The sequence below is a fragment of the Pipistrellus hanaki genome, assembly GCF_964339955.1.
Source record: "Pipistrellus hanaki genome assembly, chromosome: 3".
Classification (NCBI taxonomy): domain Eukaryota; kingdom Metazoa; phylum Chordata; class Mammalia; order Chiroptera; family Vespertilionidae; genus Pipistrellus; species Pipistrellus hanaki.
In genome coordinates this window covers 179,400,768-179,418,734 of record NC_140505.1, presented here as the reverse complement: position 1 = coordinate 179,418,734, position 17,967 = coordinate 179,400,768, and the positions used below count along the sequence as shown (strand labels likewise).

The 17,967-nt window shown below is 45.5% G+C and overlaps 1 protein-coding gene across 3 annotated transcripts in view; it reads right to left on the bottom strand.

Moving 5' to 3' along the window:
- The window catches only part of TCP11L2 (t-complex 11 like 2), a 39,261-nt gene extending 28,745 nt beyond the window's left edge, over positions 1 to 10,516 (bottom strand). For 2 of the 3 annotated variants that reach the window (XR_014794717.1, XM_084880134.1), the window contains exons 1-2: positions 10,366 to 10,507; positions 554 to 747 (exon numbers count right to left, since the gene is read on the bottom strand). Coding sequence is in view for 2 of the 3 variants with exons in the window: in XM_084880134.1 (XP_084736260.1) it covers positions 554 to 713 (160 nt within the window). In the remaining variant the exon portion in view is untranslated. Of the gene's footprint in view, positions 1 to 553; positions 748 to 10,365 lie in introns of all 3 variants that reach the window. The other variant, XM_084880135.1, reaches the window with a different exon arrangement.
- Between the last annotated feature and the right edge of the window lie 7,451 nt (positions 10,517 to 17,967).

Sequence of the window (17,967 nt, the reverse complement as noted above, 5' to 3'; positions counted from 1 at the left end):
GTCTGTGCCCATGGGTGGGGCCGCTCTTTTACTGCTTTCTCACCCTCCTAGTGTAGTAATTCTCCTCATGGGCACTTTTCTGGGGGATTTGCACAATAGTTTTTGAAATTTCACTTCCTCCATGACCCTTGAATTGGGGCAACTTTCCTTTCATGTAAGTCAGAAATGATCAGGAAAGACCAATATGAATTTATCCTTGAATGTGATCCAAGAAGTCACGTCAAGGACTGTTTTTCCACTTTGGAGAAAGACAGGTGGGGTGGATTTATAGTCAAACAATTGTGCTAGTATGGGTTCACTGAGTGTCTTTAAACCTGAACCAAAGCAGACCAGAGTGAGCAATGAAAGAAAAAAAATGGGCAGGTTGTAAACTTGCATGGCTATTTATTCCTGAGAGTCTGCACAAGGCCCCTGCAGTGCTATTCGAGTAGATCTAGAAAGAAGGGAAGTGTGCCCTCTGATTGCAGGCATTTCTTAGTGTTAGAATCCAGCACGCGGGTCTGGACCCTCCCCAGCTCCGGCCTCTGCCCCGGCCTCTGCCCCGTCGGCTTACAGGCAGGAGAGCTGGACTTGCTGGAGGAGTCGCTTGTGAAGCTCTGCCTGGAGCACTCGTAGTCACTGAGCGAGGCCATGCTTTCGGAAAACCGGGAAGAATCTGAGTCGCTCGCCTGGTCCTCACCCACACACCGCTTCTCGCCACCATTGAAGGGCATTTTGTGTCACTTGAGTGTGGGGTGGAGATGGTACCTGCGCAGACAAACAGACCCTGTGTCAGTAGTCTGTGGTGGCACTTCACCTGTGGTGCCTCCGTGTCGTAGTGTCACAGCGCTGGAAAGGCTCCCAGCAGACGGCCCCATGCTCCCCATAGCACCCCAGCCAGGCTATCCACTGGGCCTTCAAGACCGCCTTCCGGAAGAGGGAAACCACAGCCACAGGTGTGAGCTCGGTGTGCATGTGGACTCAAGTCACCACAGATCCTTAAAGCACAAAACACAGAACGCCATCTTTGCGCCTGGGCTGCGGAATCACGGAAGGCAGGAGTAAGAGTCTGGGCTCCATGGTCAGACTGCCGCTTAGTATAGGAATAGTTATAATGACATGAAATGTCATAAGTAAGACATTTATGAAGGTTCGAAGCTCCTTCAGTCTTTTGTCATGTGGCTCTGAGAGAGCCACTGAACTACCTACCTCAACAGTAAAACTGGGCTGGAAGACTAATCGTACGATTACTTGAAGATGAAACAGGACTCATGAGAAAGTGTTCTGGCCCTGGCCGGTGGCTCTGTTGGTTAGAACATCATCCCATCCCATACACCAAAAAGGTTGAGGGTTTGATTTCCGGTCAGGGCACCTACCTAGGTTGTGGGTTCTATCCCCGGGTCAGGGCACATATGAAAGGTAGATGGTCGATGTTTCTCTCTCCCTTTCCCCCACCCGTTTCCCTTCCTCTCTAGAATATTAATGAAAACATATCCTCAAGTGCGGAAAAGGAAGTTCTCAGTACAGCACTCAAATGTTAGCTATTGCTATTGTTCCTATGTCTTTGTTTGAAATAAAATATTTTTATAATCAGCCTCATTCCTTGTCTGTGAGCCTCCTGGGCAAAGGAGAAGGCTAATTAAAACCTCCAACTGGCCAGTCATTATGTTCTTCTCCATTTTCCCATGAACTGCCAGGATATCAAGAGTAAGGCCTGGTAGTTGGTCTGTACTTGACAATGTACAAAGTGCCCACTACATCCACAAAATCCCTGATTGACAGGCAGGGGGAAGAGACTCTGAGGGACAAGAGGACTTACCCTGCCCTAAAACTAGTCCCTTGATTCTACACTCCTAGGGGGTGGCCGGGCCCAGCCACCCCCTAGAAAGGAGATCCTGGGCACACGGGATGCCCAGGCGTAAGCCCAGGAGCCTGAGCCAGGCCCGTGAGGAAGCTGGCCTTCATATGAGAGTGGTGGCAGCTGACACCGAGGGGAAACCTGGGCTCGAAGAGAAAGGCATCTCAGATCCTAAATGGACAATTGTGATAGCACGGGTTCACCAAGCGTCTTTAAACCTGAACCGGCTCACAAAATGAGGTACCAGGGCTTTCAAAGCTGCCAGAACGTGAAACCACAACTACGCACAGTATGCCTAGAAATGCCGGCACAGTTTCTTCAATGATTCCTTTCGTATTTATGGAGTGCCTACTTGTGTGCACTGGGAAAAGTAATAGTGAACAAAACAGACAGGGCCCTGTTCTCATGGCTCTCAGGTCCAGTGACCGAAACAGTGAGTGCCAGATGCCAGAAGACAAGAAGAGGCAAAATACGGCATTGCTGAGGAAACATGAGAGAGGAGAGGCAGGCGGGGTTGGGACTTACGGGGAATCTAGCCTTTGTTGAGAGAAATAATGCCACTCTTTATCTCTTGGGTAGTAGAGACAGGGATGGGCCTGAAAGGGACTTAAGGGTCAAAGCCATTTGCACCTGAGCTCACCCAAACAAACGTCTTTAGACCTGCCACTCAGAAATGCACCCTTGCTTGGCCCACCATTTTCGAAAACAGAAAACCACTGACTCGGAGGCAGCCTCTGCAGACCGAAGGGCAGGAAGTTGAGTATAGCCGCCAGGAAGCTACCAGGTAAGAGAGAGTCACCTTATCCCGGAGTCCCAAGGCCAGCCACCGGACCACCGGTTATAAAATAGCCCTGAACCCCGGCACCCTCCCTTTCCCCGTGCAAACTAGATTGGACTTGAGCTTTAATTCCCACCGGAGGATTAAAAAAAAAAGCCTGTCTAATCCTTTCACTTCCATCAAACCCCAGATCCGAAAGGGAATGAATGCTTGCCTTCCCTCTAGCGTTCCTCTTTGCCAATATTCTACTTCTCATGGATGGCATTTCTTGAAAATGCTACTTCCTCCAGGAAGCCTTCCCTCCACTCCTTGGCCAGTTTCTTTATACACCTTCTTTATACATTTGTTTCATCTTCCTGTATCTCCATGAGACACACCTGTTTCATTTTCCTGTATCTCCATGAGAGTGGTTAGTCCCTCATACAGTGACTTTCCTCTCATGGCTACTTCCAACTCTCCTTCATAAGGCAAGGGCTGTGGCCCGTCCATGCCAGGGTCAAATATGTGACAAGTATTCATTCAGTGTCAGCTGAATTGGAGTCACTGAATCCCATCTGGTGCAGCTTCAACCAGAACATTTGCAAACTGATATCACGACACATTTACAGGCCTGGTGCTGCCCAAGCTCAAGCACTAGAATAGAGAACCTGCACCAAGACCTACCTCACTGGGGTTGAGACTTAACATTCCCTGGTCCTTATCACACTCTTATCTGAATATTTTAATATATATATATTTTATTGATTTTCTACAGAGAGGAAGAGAGAGGGATAGAAAGTTAGAAACTTTGAGATGAGAATCATCGATCAGCTGCCTCTTGCACACCTCCTACTGGGGATGTGCCCGCAACCAAGGTACATGCCCTTGACTGGAATCAAACCTGGGACCTTTCAGTCTGCAGGACGACGCTCTATCCACTGAGCCAAATCGGTTTTGGCTTATCTGAATATTTTAAACATTGTTTCACTCCTCTCCCCTAAGTCATTTCACTGTAACTATTGTGCCATGTATTGGCCTGCTCTTATTTCTCTTCACTTTGGCTGTCTTTTCCAAGTAAAGGTGAATAAAAGCTTCCATCCACTGGAATTCATAAATTAGGTTCATTCATATATTAATCTATTGGATTTATTTAACCATTAGAATTTATGAGTGGTCCATTTTTCCTACTCCAGCTGAACAGCACACTTCATAGGTTTTTAAATTGTTTTACAAGGCAGAAAGTACAAAGATTTTAAAAAGTGAAGATCTAGGAGTGGCTCAGTTGGTTGGGTGTCGTTCTGTCCACCAAAGGATTGCTGGTTTGAATCCTGATCAGGGCACATGCCCAGATTACAGGCTCAATCCCCCATTGGGGGGCATGGCATGCAGGAGGCAGCCAATTCATGTTGCCCTCTCACATCAATGTTTCTCTCCTTTCCTCTCTCTCTAAAAATCAATGAACTATTTATTTAAAAATAAATAAATGAACAAAAAGTTTAAAAAATAAAAGATCTAAATTAGACATTGGAAGTCGAGGAGATAAGGCCTGCTCTGCCATTAGTTTCCTGTGTGACTTCCCGCACATCACATCTGCTCCCTCCACCTTGTTTGTCTGAGGGGGTTGAGCCAGGTATTGAAGTTCTATTTCAGTGAGGAATTGCTAACATGCTAAACCCAGAGTTCCATGAGGTATCACTAGAAGTTTTGAGAAATTATGTTCTCATGGCAGACAGAATTAATAACATGCAACTATGCTTTCTTCCAACAGTTCATTGAAGGTAGAGCTCTTGGCACAGGGAATACAAGAGACAATTTAAAAGCTTCAAAATGTTTAGGAACCTGTTTATTTGACAGGAGCCTCTCTTGGGTTTTAGTGGACCTCAGCAGAAACTTTTCTTTAAAGCCAAAAGGCCCATCATTACTTTATTAGGCAATTGCCTGTTTCCTCATGTAGGCATACTAATACTACCTAGCTCATAGGGTTGGTGTGAGACTTTGTTTAGCCAGTGTATGGAGAGAGTTTGGAGCAGTGTCTGACCCAGTGTAAACAGGATCCAGATGTTTGCTATTATTAATAGTATTTACATTTGTTGTTTATTATTATCATTATTTTAGGCATTAAAAACTTTAGAGGGAAGAACAGTTGTATCCCAGGATGAGAAAAGCATGTCCCCCTACAGCAGGCGTGGGAGCCTTTTTTCTGCCAAGGGCCCTTTGGATATTCATAGCATCATTCAGGGACCACACAAAATTATCAACCTAGCCGAAACCGGTTTGGCTCAGTGGTAGAGCGTCAGTCTGCGGACTGAAGGGTCACAGGTTCGATTCCGGTCAAGGGCATGTACATTGGTTACGGGCACATCCCCGGTGGGGGGTGTGCAGGAGGCAGCTGGTTGATGTTTCTCTTTCATTGACATTTCTAGATCTATATCTCTCTCCCTTCCTCTCTGTAAAAAAACAATAAAATATATATTTTTTTAAAAATTATCAACCTAAAAAATCAGCCTGCTATATTTAGTCGAACATTCAATTAACTCACCCCTAATGCCTTGGCAGGGCCAGACCAAGTGGTTTCTTGGGCGGACCATATACAATCCGGAGTCAGACGTTCCCTACTCCTGTACTACAGATAAAGAAGTCTGGGAGTTAACCTAGGACAGAACTACTGCACGTGTTTGAAATACAAAAGCCAAAAACAAACAAAACAAAACAAAAAGTGGCCATCCTGGTATAAATGGTCTTCTGTAGTAAGTTCCTTCACATCTGTTCTTACTTTTCTTGGTCTCGGGTTTCCATGTAAGTCATCTAGGGACAATGCTACTTGATTCAAAAAAACATTGAGGGTAATTAGGTTGCTTTGAAAACTATTTTGGATTCCCTCTCAGAACAAGTAATAATGAAAGCAGGCTGATCCAGAAACTTAGACCTTCAACACTACAGCTCACAAGCAAATACAACTTTTCTGGAACAATGCATCTCAAACCAAAGATAAAGTCAAAGGTGAAAACAGAAGATCACTCCAAGCAAACCTCCCAATACTACACTGGGTCGATATTCAAGGAGGATCACATTTTTTATTGCAAGTGTCCCATATTTAATAATAATAAGTGCAATATTCTTTCATTCCTCCCAAGGCCAAAGACTGGGATTCAGCAGACACTTAAGTATTTTCTTGTTGAGTGAATAAATAGATGAATGAATGGCGGATGACCACTAATATTTTAGAGAGGAAGGAATGGGTACAGGAACCTCAAGGGTTCATAACAGATAGAGGGAAGACAGGTTTTAATTGTTGTGAAGATAATTTAAATAGTCAAGTACTTAAGCTCCTAGTAATAGATTATTGACTATTATGTTATTCTTACTAAAAAAAAAGTTATGAATTAGGAAAATGTCAATGTTATAAAAACAAAGAAAGGCTAGAATATGTCCCAGATGAAAAGATACTTAACAGTGAGTACAATAGATGCTCCTAGACTGGATCCTGCACCAGAGGCAGGGGTAGAGGATGGGGAGAGGACATTATTGGGTCAATTGAGAACATTATTACAATACTTGAATCTACCTCTGTATTACAGCATTAAATTTATTGAAGTTGATAAATGCACTGTGAATATGTATCTATATATATAAAACTCTAATATGCAAATAGACCCAATGGCAGAATAACCGAACAACTGGTCACTATGATGTGTGCTGACCACAAGGGGGCATGTGAAACAGAGCTGGTGTTGGCCACAGTATGATGGTGGAGCAGGTGAGTGGGGGTGCCAGACCAAGGCAGGGTGTCAGTCTCTGTCATCAGGGCAAGCTTCTGGTGGTTACTGAAAATTCTTTTGCCCCCATGCACCACAGTCACTGTTGGTGCTGCAGGAGTTGCTGCTCACACCCACTGCCATCACCCAGTGCCAGTTTTGATGGCTCAGGGCTGTCATTGGGTGTGAGCAGCAGCTGCTGGCTCCAATCATTCCTGGGGGCTTCTCTACCTCCCCCTGCTCCTGAGGGGCAATTAGGGCAGCAGCTGATGGTACTGGCCCTGCTCACATCCGCTGCTGGTGCTGGCCCCAATTGCTCCACGCTGTCAGTGGATGCTAGTGGTGCTGACACCATCAGTGCATGGGAGTGTTGGCAGTGGGAGCAGGGCTGTTGGCAGACAGGGTAACCAGGGAGCCATTGCAGGAGGGGCCGGGTGAGGGTGTGGAGGATGGGACAAGACCCGCCCCTATGCCCACTGCAGCCTCATGGCCCACAGTTCCTTTCAAGGCCACAGATTCATGAAATGGGCCCCTAGTTTAGAATAAAAGGCCATAATGTATGCAACTTTCTCTCAAATTATTCAAATGAGAAAACAATAAAACATATGGACCAAAATGTTAATAGGTGAATATAAGTAAAAGGTAGACAGTAGGGAGTGCCTTGTATTATTCTCCCAACTTTTTCTATAAGTTTGAAATTATTCCTGAGGAAAAGGTTAAAAAAGACGAAAAAAGTACTACACTGAAACTTCAAATAATTCGAAACAGTCCAATCTCCTGCAGATTTTAGATTTTGGTTGCTCCCACCACTGTGATAGCTTAGGTACCACTTATTACAAAAGTCCTTCTACACAGTCCAACTTGTCCCAAAGTCCTTCTTGAAAAGTGGCAGAGAATGAAACAGGAAATAGGCCAGAGCCCTTACAGAGAGGAAAAAATAAATCATCCTTTTTAAGAGTCCTTGCCATGTGGTTTTCCTTCTCTTAAGAAGTCTCCTGGCGGTGGTTTATAATCCATCTGTGATCTGGCCTCTGCCCACCGCGTCCTGGTACCGCTCTCCAGCTAACCCTTCCTGCTCCAGACACACGGTCTTCTTTAGGTTCTGCAGACAAGCCAAGCTTCCTACTTTAGAGCACTTGCACCTGCTATTCTCTCCTCGCGGGATGCTATTCTCCCTGATCACACGATTGGCCCCTTGTCATTCAGATTTAAAATTAAATGTTACAACTTCAAAGTCACTTTCCCTGATATCCCCACTCATTCCATCTAAATGAGCCGCCCTAGGACAGATAGAGAGCTCCATGAGTATCATTGAAGGACAAATTGAGCCACGCCTCTATTCATGAGACACCCTGGGGTTTCCTTCTGTTTGGCCTCACTCGCATTGCTTCTATTTTCATTATGCGGTCACCTAAAGTACTATGGTTGTTTCCGCATTTCTGTTTCCCCACTACATTTTAAGCAGCTTGCAGGAAGAAGCTGTGTATCTGCTCTCTAATTCCCAGTGCCTTAGAAATGTGTTGAGTTTATAAGGCACCAATAATTCAAAGTAGCAAAGACACAATTACATTGTGTCTTTCGCCCTCTCAATACTCAGTGGTAGCAAATAATAACAAGTAAAGCTAATGGTGAGTAAGTGCTTATTTTGACCCAGCCCCCATGAAAAGGGCTTGAAATGTTTTATCTCCTTGAATCTTCACTGCAGCCTTGCTAACTGAGGTACTGCTATTATCCCCACTTTATACATAAGAACCTAAGGCTCAGAGAGGTTAAATTTCCTGCCCAAGTATTCACAGCAGTAGCAGCAGCACAACTCAAATCCAAGTAGTGGATCCCTAATGCCCATGCTTCTATCACTCTAGGACAGCTGGAGAAAATCTGGTGTGCCGCTCATTCTTTCCACTCCCCATTTTGCCATATCGATCTACCTGTCACCACGTGAACATGCGCACATGTGGTCGCAAGCTGACCTTACCCCAGGGTGGCTGCTCAAGTGCCATGCGGTGAAGGGCATCTCTGCATGAGTCTATTGTCCACAATAACTCTAACCACCCCACTGGAGTGACCAAAAGTCCTCCATTAGGGAGTCATTCTTTAAGCACTGCAAAATCCCGAGTCAAAATGCAAATATCAAAAGGGTTAACTGCTTTCAAACCAAAAAGAGTTTGGAGTGGATTGATTGTTCAGATTATCCAGCAGGGCCCTGAGGAATGAAACCCATCCCCCCTAAGGTTATCACAGAACAAGAGACATTTCTAGAAACATCTAATGGGCATCATCTTTGAAGACCCAATCAAGGCCAGGTGCCAGGACAAACATTCACATATGTGTAGTAAGGAGGAAACATTGCAGATGGTGTGGAAAACCTCCGTCTTCTGCAAACCGCTGCTTTAGAACCAATCCCACACGGCGGCTCTAAAAAGTATTCATCCTTAGCAAAGCAAAAGCCACAGAGCAAGAGAGCTAGGTGCTTGCTCCAATCAGCTAGAGAATCCGGGTCCTCACCAAACTAGAGACAACAAAGAGCCAGATAAAAGACAACAAGCCGGTCATTGTCTAACACGGCAGATGTTCGCACTACACATAACATGACAGCATCAGGGAAGAGGATTTCTAGGCTCTTTCCATCCTTGAAAACACTGCTCCTCCCACTCCCACTGCCCTGTTTTAGTACCTGTGCCCTCTGGGGCCCTCCCCCCTTCTTCCCCAATGGCAATGAAGGCGCTTCCACACATGACTGGGTATCTTTAGCCCTGGGCCACTTCAAGTCAGGCCACCTCTGCGGGCTGCCAGGGTGATGTATGAAATCCCTGGAGACGAGAGGAAAAGAGAGGCAGGGAGCCCCCTGCAGTGGCAAACACGGCCATAACCTCATTACGGTTGGCAGGTAGCCAAGGGCAAGGTCTCTGGGCTGGAGGATCAGTAGACCACGGGGATCCTGGGGACTGGGGGGCCCCTTGGGGACAAGGACCGTTTGTCTCGTTTCTTCAAAATAAAAGGAACAGGACAGCCATCCAAGGCCGTAGTTCCCAAACTTGAGTCATTTGGGTACCACTCTTCACGACGTTCCCATGTTGTCACCCTCCCCCCATATGCTAGTTTATCCATCACTCCTCTTTATCTCCGCTAGATTTTTGCATGTAAACACATTCCGTTGAAAAGGAAACTTTATATCGTTGTGAAATCGCTCGTTTGATGGAACAGCTTTTCCTAATACTGAAGAAAACGCATAACCATGTTTGTCCGCGTGCCATCTCAAATCACCACTGTTAACCCCGGAGGTGCCATAAGAGGGGCAGCTTTGGGAAGCTCACGCCACCCCAGGAGAGGTTAAGGGGTTGGACTCCGGGGCCGGAATGGCATTCCCGCCTCTTTCCCCTAGAGAGGGGGAACCTCGAGGGGTGCGAGGGGTGCACCGGAGTCTGCACAGGCTACATCCCCACCCCCACCCCTCACAGATCCTCCGACTTGCACGTTTCCTGTCAAAACAAACCCTTGGGGGAGGGGACGGCGGAGGGCCAGCCGAGTGCCAGGGAAACCCCGGCAACAAACCCTAAACAGACACTGCGGGGCCCGCCTGGCCTTCCCCGAGGTTCGGTTCGCTCACTCCAGCCGGGCCGAGGGGTCGCAGGCGAGAGGGTGTCCCTTTCCCGGAGCCCAGATGGTGGTGGGAAGCGGCTGGCAGAGCGGTCGCTGGCTCGGGCCCAGCAAGATGTACCCAGCGGCCCAGCCGCAGCGACCCGGCCGCCTCCGGGGCCCGACGCCCGCGCCCACCCGGACACCCGTCGTGGCTCCTCGGCGCCCGCGCCCCGCACCCACGCGGGACGGCGGTTCGAGGTCAAACAAGAGGATTGCGATTGCGGGGGGAGCTTGATCGCTCTGGCCCTGGCGTCCCAGGACTGAGTTCTCACGTGGGACAAAAAGCTCCGGGCTGCCCCACGCCAACATGTCGCCCCTCCGCCGGCCTGGGCCCAGCACCCCAGAGCCCGCGACCCTCCCCCGGGGTGGATACGCACCGGGCCAGCGCGGAGACAGCGGAGGAGAAGAAAGGCGACTGAGTGAGCCCCGGAGTCAAGGGTCTCCGGGCGTCCCCTCACCCAGCACACGGCACAAGCACCTGGGAAACTCACCCGTCCAACCACCCCCAGCCTCCCCGACCCCACCCCCCACGCGGTATTTAAAGGGCCGGGACGGACTCTAACGAGGCAGCCACGGCGTGGCCACAACAACACCGGAGAGTGGGGGGGAACAGAACGGGGGAAAGGTGGGGGAACCAGGGAACTCCTGGCTCCGCCAGCAAAACTCTGACAGATCTCCCAACTATAAGCCACATTTGCGCACGTTCGGATGAAAGGAACTGAGGAGATGCTTGAACTGACGGTGTTTTAGATGCATGGGAAAAGCCACCCCCCCTCGTTCTAGAAGTGGTGCAGTCCGGGCGCTCCGAGGGGCGGGGACAAAAGTGTTTACGGAACTGGGGCAGCGGTGCGGCCGAGAGCCGCCAGCGCTGGGGGCGGGGACTAAGGGGCGGGGCCTGTCAGGGCCTAAGGGGCGGGGCCGAGACTGGTGAGCCAAACTGGGGGCGGAGCGGGGGAGCTGGGGCCGCGGCGAGGGCACAGGCGGCTGGGCTCCTAGAAGCGCCTGAATGACCCCCACCTAAGGGAACCCCGGGTGCGCAGCAGCATGTGGACATTGCTGCAAGCAAGCTCCTCTGCCGCGGGTGGAACTTTTACTGCCCAGACACCCCTCGTGTAGACGGGCCGATCCAAATGAGGTGCTCCCTGTCACACCGTGGACACAGGGACAGCCCAAAGGACGTGGCTAGTGTGTTTCCACGCGCGTCTGCAACCGACAGTGTCACCCACGTTTGTGTCTCTGCACCTCCACATAAACACGGGTCCAGATTTGCATGTGGCTGGACTAGAGACGATTAACTCCTGGGAGTCACGCCTACGCAGGCTCTCTGGGGAGTAAACTTGTGTGTGTGCGCGCAGAAGATAAAGCATCTTACTTCCTCTAGGGTTTTTTGGCAGCACCTAGCTCTACGGTCCGGGAGACATTTCGACACTGGCTAATGTAAATAAGCAGGGCCAGGATGGGCTCTGTGCGGGCAGGCCAGCTGCTCAGCCCTTGTGGGGCATGCTTCAGGGATCCTCAAACTTTTTAAAGTGGGGGCCAGATCACGGTCCCTCAGAGAGCTGGAGGGCCGGACTATATGAACTACTAATTCCTACTGTAACACCTCGGCTGTGCTCACTGCCCAAAAAACCTGGTGGGCCGGATCAGACTCCTCTGCGGGCCGCATGTGGCCCGCGGGCCGTAATTTGAAGACCCCTGCCAGGGTATTCAGAAACACCCTTCCCGATTGGAATGGGGGGTTGAGCACAAATACGTGATACCTTAATCAATAAAGAAATTTAAAAAAAAAACCTTTCCCCAACCTCACCCATGAAAAACCGCTCTGTCTTTAGCCAGGTATAATCTGGTGTTATTTAGGAGATAGTTTCCTGCAGGGATATAAATGAGTTTTATATAGACTGACGTATTTTTATTTAGTGCTGAAATCATATCTGGATTGTGGAGGCAAAATTGGTTCTGGAAACAAACCAGACAGGCAACATTTTAAAGGAGGGTAGAAAGCCAGTTATCCTGGATGGGAATAATTCAGTGTTACAATAGGGACTTGTCTTGGATTCAAACCCTGGCTCTGATAATTACTACCCAGGCGATATGACCAATCAGGGGCCATGACAATGGTAACTGTCTCATTGGGTTCTTGTGAGGAGAAAATGAAATAAAGTATGCGAAGTGGTTAGGGCTGTAGAGAGTAAGCACTCCATGAGTGTTAGTTATGGAAACTGTTTGACAAACCACTCTGAACACACTTCTCTGGGGATCTACATAAAGCTGTATTTGTGTCTCCTTACGCCATTCTCTCCTCCCTCCTCTAAAAATATGCCAACTTGATACAAATCAAGAGATTAAAGAGAAAATGCTGTTGCCACCCAGGTCCTTTCAGGCCTTTGTTTATAAAGGTTGCTGGAATCAGCAGTCAGGATAACAGACGCCTCCAATTTTCAATTCTTGCCCAATAACCACCACACAACCACTATCAACACCCTAAAATCTCCACAATAGAAAGATTAACCAAAAATATCCTTCAAACTTCTGGACACTGTGACAATGACACATTCCGTTTTGCTTCCTTTGTTTAGCTTTGTAGGAGCTTAAATGTTGTTTTTGCTCTGTTACATAACTTGGAGCAGGTGAGCATGAGTCAAGAGAGTTGACCATTCTTCCTGGGTGACCCAACTGCCTGACCCTGGGCATGGCACTTATTTTAAAACCCACATATGTAACTCTCAAGACCACAAGGAAGCAATTTTTGTCAAATCAGGTGAGTCAAGTTTCAACATGGTTTGGGTTGAGAACCTTGAGGTGGGAGAGGTTGGGTCACATTAGAGACCCGAGCCAGGGAGAGAAAATATCCTGGAAACACGAACTTCTGTGAGTTCGACATTAAATAGCTTGTTACCTGGAGACCTTTTGGTCAGTTACCTAACCAACTGCCCTCAGCCTGACTTGGATATAAAAGCCCTTTGAAATAATATATATATAGCCCTAACCAGTTTGGCTCAGTGGATAGAGCATCAGCCTGTGGACTAAAGGATCCTGGGTTCCGTTCTGGTCAAGGGCATGTACCTTGGTTGCAGGCACATCCCCAGTGGGAGGTGTGCAGGAGGCAGCTGATCGATGTTTCTCTCTCATCAATGTTTCTAACGCTCTCCTCCTCTCCCTTCTTCTCTGTAAAAAAAATCAATAAAATATATTTTTTTTAAAAAAGAAAAGAAAAGAAAAAACATATATAGTGCTGCAAAGTATTAGGCAGATCCTTTACAAAATGGGCTTTGTATCACATTCTTGCACAGAGAGCTCAGGCAGTCATAGAATAAAATCCTCATTGCTCAGATTATGTTCAAGACCTTCTGGGGGGGGGGGGGATGTCTGAAAAGGCCACCTCTTTAGCAAGTAGAATGATTAACTTTTTATTTTAAGAAGGTATTATCACACCTAATTTTTCTAGCTTTTTTGGGGGGAGGACCACTTAGAGAACTCATGGTAATGCAGCTTGTTTTTTCCTATAAACCACATCTATTTTAAAACTTGATCTATTGCTTTTGGCAAGTAATTAAGGACCGGTCAAAGTTTTTGCTTAGTAAAGAAAAGTAAATACGAATTATCTTTTTACACATCCGAGTTTTAACATTTAAGTTAAAAGGAATCCTTGAGAATATATAGAAAAAAAATCTATAACTGTAGTGTCACTGTGGATTTGCAACTTCTCAACCCCTTGACTTGCCTAATGGAGCTGCACATTGTGCTGATCTAGCATAATGTACAATAAGTTGAACTATACTGCGCAGTTGGGAATGTGGAGCACAGAGAATACTTCAAACTCTGACAGTGACCTTGCCCCTATTCTCTGTATGGGAGTTCTGAGGCTTCTCTTCCTGAGTTGACCTCAGTTTCTCATTATGTTCCAAGCTGCTGACCCAGGACTGGCTTCGTGGATGTACAACCTGTAAAGCTGCACAAGACTCTACCCTTGGAAGACCCCTAAACTTTAATGCTCTGCTAGTGCAGTCTTGACATCCGTAATTTTTTAACAAGGAGACCCACATTTGCATTTTGCATTTGGACCTCACAAATTATGTAGCTGGTCCTGATCTCACCACACAGATGATGAATCTAGTGTTTACAGATGATTATTTTCCTTTAATCTGTCCCCAAATGCAAAGCAATTATTTTATCTAGTTGAAGACACATACATCTGTTTCAATGCTGTAGATGTATCCCAGGACTCATGGCCCATTGAAGGAACTATCAAGGATAATTTTGATTGCAAATAATTTTGACCTTACACTGTTCCTTTAGAACCTAACCCCTCACATAAGATATGACTCCACTGTAAGTAGGAACATGGGCTAAATGGAACCTCATCTCTCTTTTTCTCCCCTGTTCATTTTAAGGTACTAGGAAAGGTTAAAATTCAGTAAAGGGGGGGGGGAGAGGAGGACAATATAAAGTGAAAGAAATAAAAATAATTTGGCTAATACACAAACTAGAAAATGGTCACTGAATGTACAAAATGTAACCACACCTTTTTGGCAGATTTTTGTCATTTTCTTCTTTTTGTCTTGAATATAAGGCAGAATTAGATCACTGACCAGTTTTGAAGTTAATAAAAAAAGTTGATACTTGATTAAGTATCCAAAGCACCAAAACCAACTTTTCTCTGACTCCACTGAATTGAATTAGTATAAAATTGGAGGTTATTTCTCATTCCACTTGTTTGTATCCTCACACCTAGGACATAGCTCCGGATCCTGACCCCTCACATACTAAGAGGGGGAAAAAGCATTCTCAGTACCTTCCCTTCACCCTCCACGGGCCCCCTCCACTTACCTGGAAACCACTGTTGTCCCCTAGAAAGCAAAAAAAGAATGAGGACCAGCAGCAGTGGAGACAACTGTGGGCAGGAAGTGGGAGGGGCCAAGCAGAGCTGATGCTCACAGGAGCACCTAGGAGAAGCCAAAGAGATGATTCAGAGCCCTGACCAACACAGTCATGCTCTTTATCCCACCTCTGAGCCATCAGGCAGTCCTCTTCTAAATGCCTTCATAGCTCAATCATGGTTGAATAATTTGATCTTCACTTTAAACATCAATTGGAAAACCAGAGGGGGAAGAGCTCCTAAAATAAAGGGCACAACTTAGAAGACATAAAGGAAAAGATTAAGAAAGGTGTCTTCAGATAGCGTGTTCAACATAAAAAAAAAACCACTAGTTAGAACAATGATTATGTAGTGATACCATTTATAACTCGAGAAAGAACTTGTACTTGAGAGCACAAATCATGTATTTTATACATAGGAAATGCAGAGAAATGGATGAAAACATTACCCTCCAAACGGTTTAAGAGGCAAGTTGGGAGAAGTTTCTTGTTTAGTTTATATATATGCAAATGGCTTATTTCTTTTCCAGTAAGAATGTATTCATTCAGATGTCACTAATATAATTTCATGGTGCTAATACAACCACATCACTTTTATCATTGTATGCTCTCCTAAATATACCTTAGTGGTGGTGGACCCTTAACACTCACAATAAATATTATAACTTTCCCATCTCTCTTTTATTCATTTTTTTTAAGTAAGTCATAAAAAACAAAAGGAGCTTTTCATGTAAATTACAGAAAGGGATATATTTGCAAAGGATCCTTATTTTAAAAAGATAAATTAATTTACAATTCTATGGTATGTCAGCATTACTTAAGCTGGGTGGGAAAATACTGATTTTTACTTTTTCAGTAGTTCTTCTCAAGCTCAGTTCTTATAACGTCAACATGTATGGCATTTACTTGCATTTTTAAAACACGTTTTGCCCAACGGGCGACTTCTAAGAGTTTCCTCCCTTTGATGATAAACTGAACAGGCATTCTTTCCCAAAGTGGCATAGGACTTTAATTATAGTAACTTTTGAGAATGATAAAGTGGGAACTCTGAATATTCAGATGCCTGTAGTATAGCTGTTAGCTGAGTTCCTTGGGGTTCTAGTATTGAAGGGAACCAAAATTGTTATTATTTTTTGCCACCCTGAAGCTGCCTTTGGGGGATATTGATTTTAAGTTGTTTATTAAGAAACAAGACTTTAGCCAAAACTGGTTTGGCTCAGTGGTAGAGCGTCAGTCTGCGGACTGAAAGGTCCCAGGTTCAATTCCAGTCAAGGGCATGTACATTGGTTGCGGGCACATTGGTAGGGGGTGTACAAGAGGCAGCTGGTCGATGTTTCTCTCTCATCTACGTTTCTAGCTCTCTATTTCTCTCCCTTCCTCTCTGTAAAAAAATCAATAAAATATACTTTAAAAAAAGAAAGAAAGAAAGAAAGAAAGAAAGAAAGAAAGAAAATGGCAAGGAAAAAAAAAGAAACAAGACTTTAAAAGAACATTCCACCCTCCCCCTTTTCCTGCCCAAGAGATTCAGACAGAAAAATCTGCTTCAGGAAGGAAATCTTAGGATGTTCACCTTAGCCGAATTTGATTTAAGTAAGATAAATAGGAGGGCTTCTGACAGGAAACTATTCATTAGATATCCCTCATGTCCTGTTGTTTCTGAGTTGTCCAGCAAGAACTTCCCTGCTAGGCTGAACTGGTTTGGCTCAGTGGATAGAGCATCGGTCTTTGGACTGAAAGGTCCCAGGTTTGATTCCAGTCAAGGGCATGTACATTGGTTGCGGGCACATTTCCAGTAGGGGATGTGCAAGAGGCAGCTGGTTGATGTTTCTCTCTCATCGGTCTTTCTAGCTCTCTATCCCTCTCCCTTCCTCTCTGTAAAAAAATCAATAAAATATATATATAAAAGAACTTTCCTGCATGAGTGTCCCACCCTCCCACAACTACCTGCAAATTGCCCGTTCTCACTTCTGAAATCTAATACCCCTCCCTCCCCACTTTCTCCTTTGTCCAAGTGCCTTATGTATCCAATGTGGCCTCATTATTTTTGGAATTTTCAAGCTTATGTGAATTTCCCAGGCACATGTATTAAAATTTTGATTTTCTTCTGTTAACCTGTCTCTGTCAATTTGATTATTAGCTTAGCTAAGAGAACTTAGAAGGTGGGAGAAAATGTTGTGTTGTTTTATTTTGCTTTGTTTTGTTTAGCTCCCACAGTTTATTAGGGCACTGAGGGTTTGGGTGACCCAAGGGATATTGAGTGACTCACTGAATTAGCAGGTCAAGAATAGAAACCAGAACACATTTCGTGGCTTCTGTACACGCACACATACACATGCAGTGTCACATGCAAAGTATTCCCCATTGGTGTAATTATCTAATTTCCATAACAACATGTCAACAAGCATTATATCAACTAAGTGCCCAAAGCATTTGTAATCACATTCCACATTCCATTCCTCTAGAAGGGTTCTTGGGCCAGGTACTGGGGTGGCTGTGCCTTCCAGAAAGCAAGAATGAAATGCTGCCAACTTCCTAAACTATGAAGCTGTTTCTGCTTCTCTGCTGTATGTAGGAAGTAGAGGGGAAAAAGAAGTGAGTCTTGGTACAAGAACATTTGGAGTAAAGAGCAACAATGAGGCATTTCTGGGTGATTTCTAAAGAGGGATTCTTGGCCATGGCTTTGTTCATGTTACACGTGCAACTGCAAGCACATAATCAGCAAATCCTGAAAAGCTGGGTACAATATAATTGTGTACAAGGGAATTTTAATGCTTACGCTGAATTCTTTATTTAAAGGAAGGCTACTTTGATTATACTTGTAAAGTTAAAAAGGTATTTTGTTTTTTTAATTTACAAGTATATGTAGATCAAAGTTTTCAAAGAGCAAATCCATTAAGGCACAAACTAACAGTATATATAAAAAGCGAATGTAGTAGGGTAGAAAGAGGTTGTTTTTTTGGATTCAGACAGACCAGAGGGCTCATAACCAAGTTCCACCACTCATTACACATATGACCTTATTTTTACAGATGTAAAATGGGGGTGTTGTGGGGACCACTTGTCATTTTGGTGATCCAACTTCCCAAATGGTAGTCCCATTATTA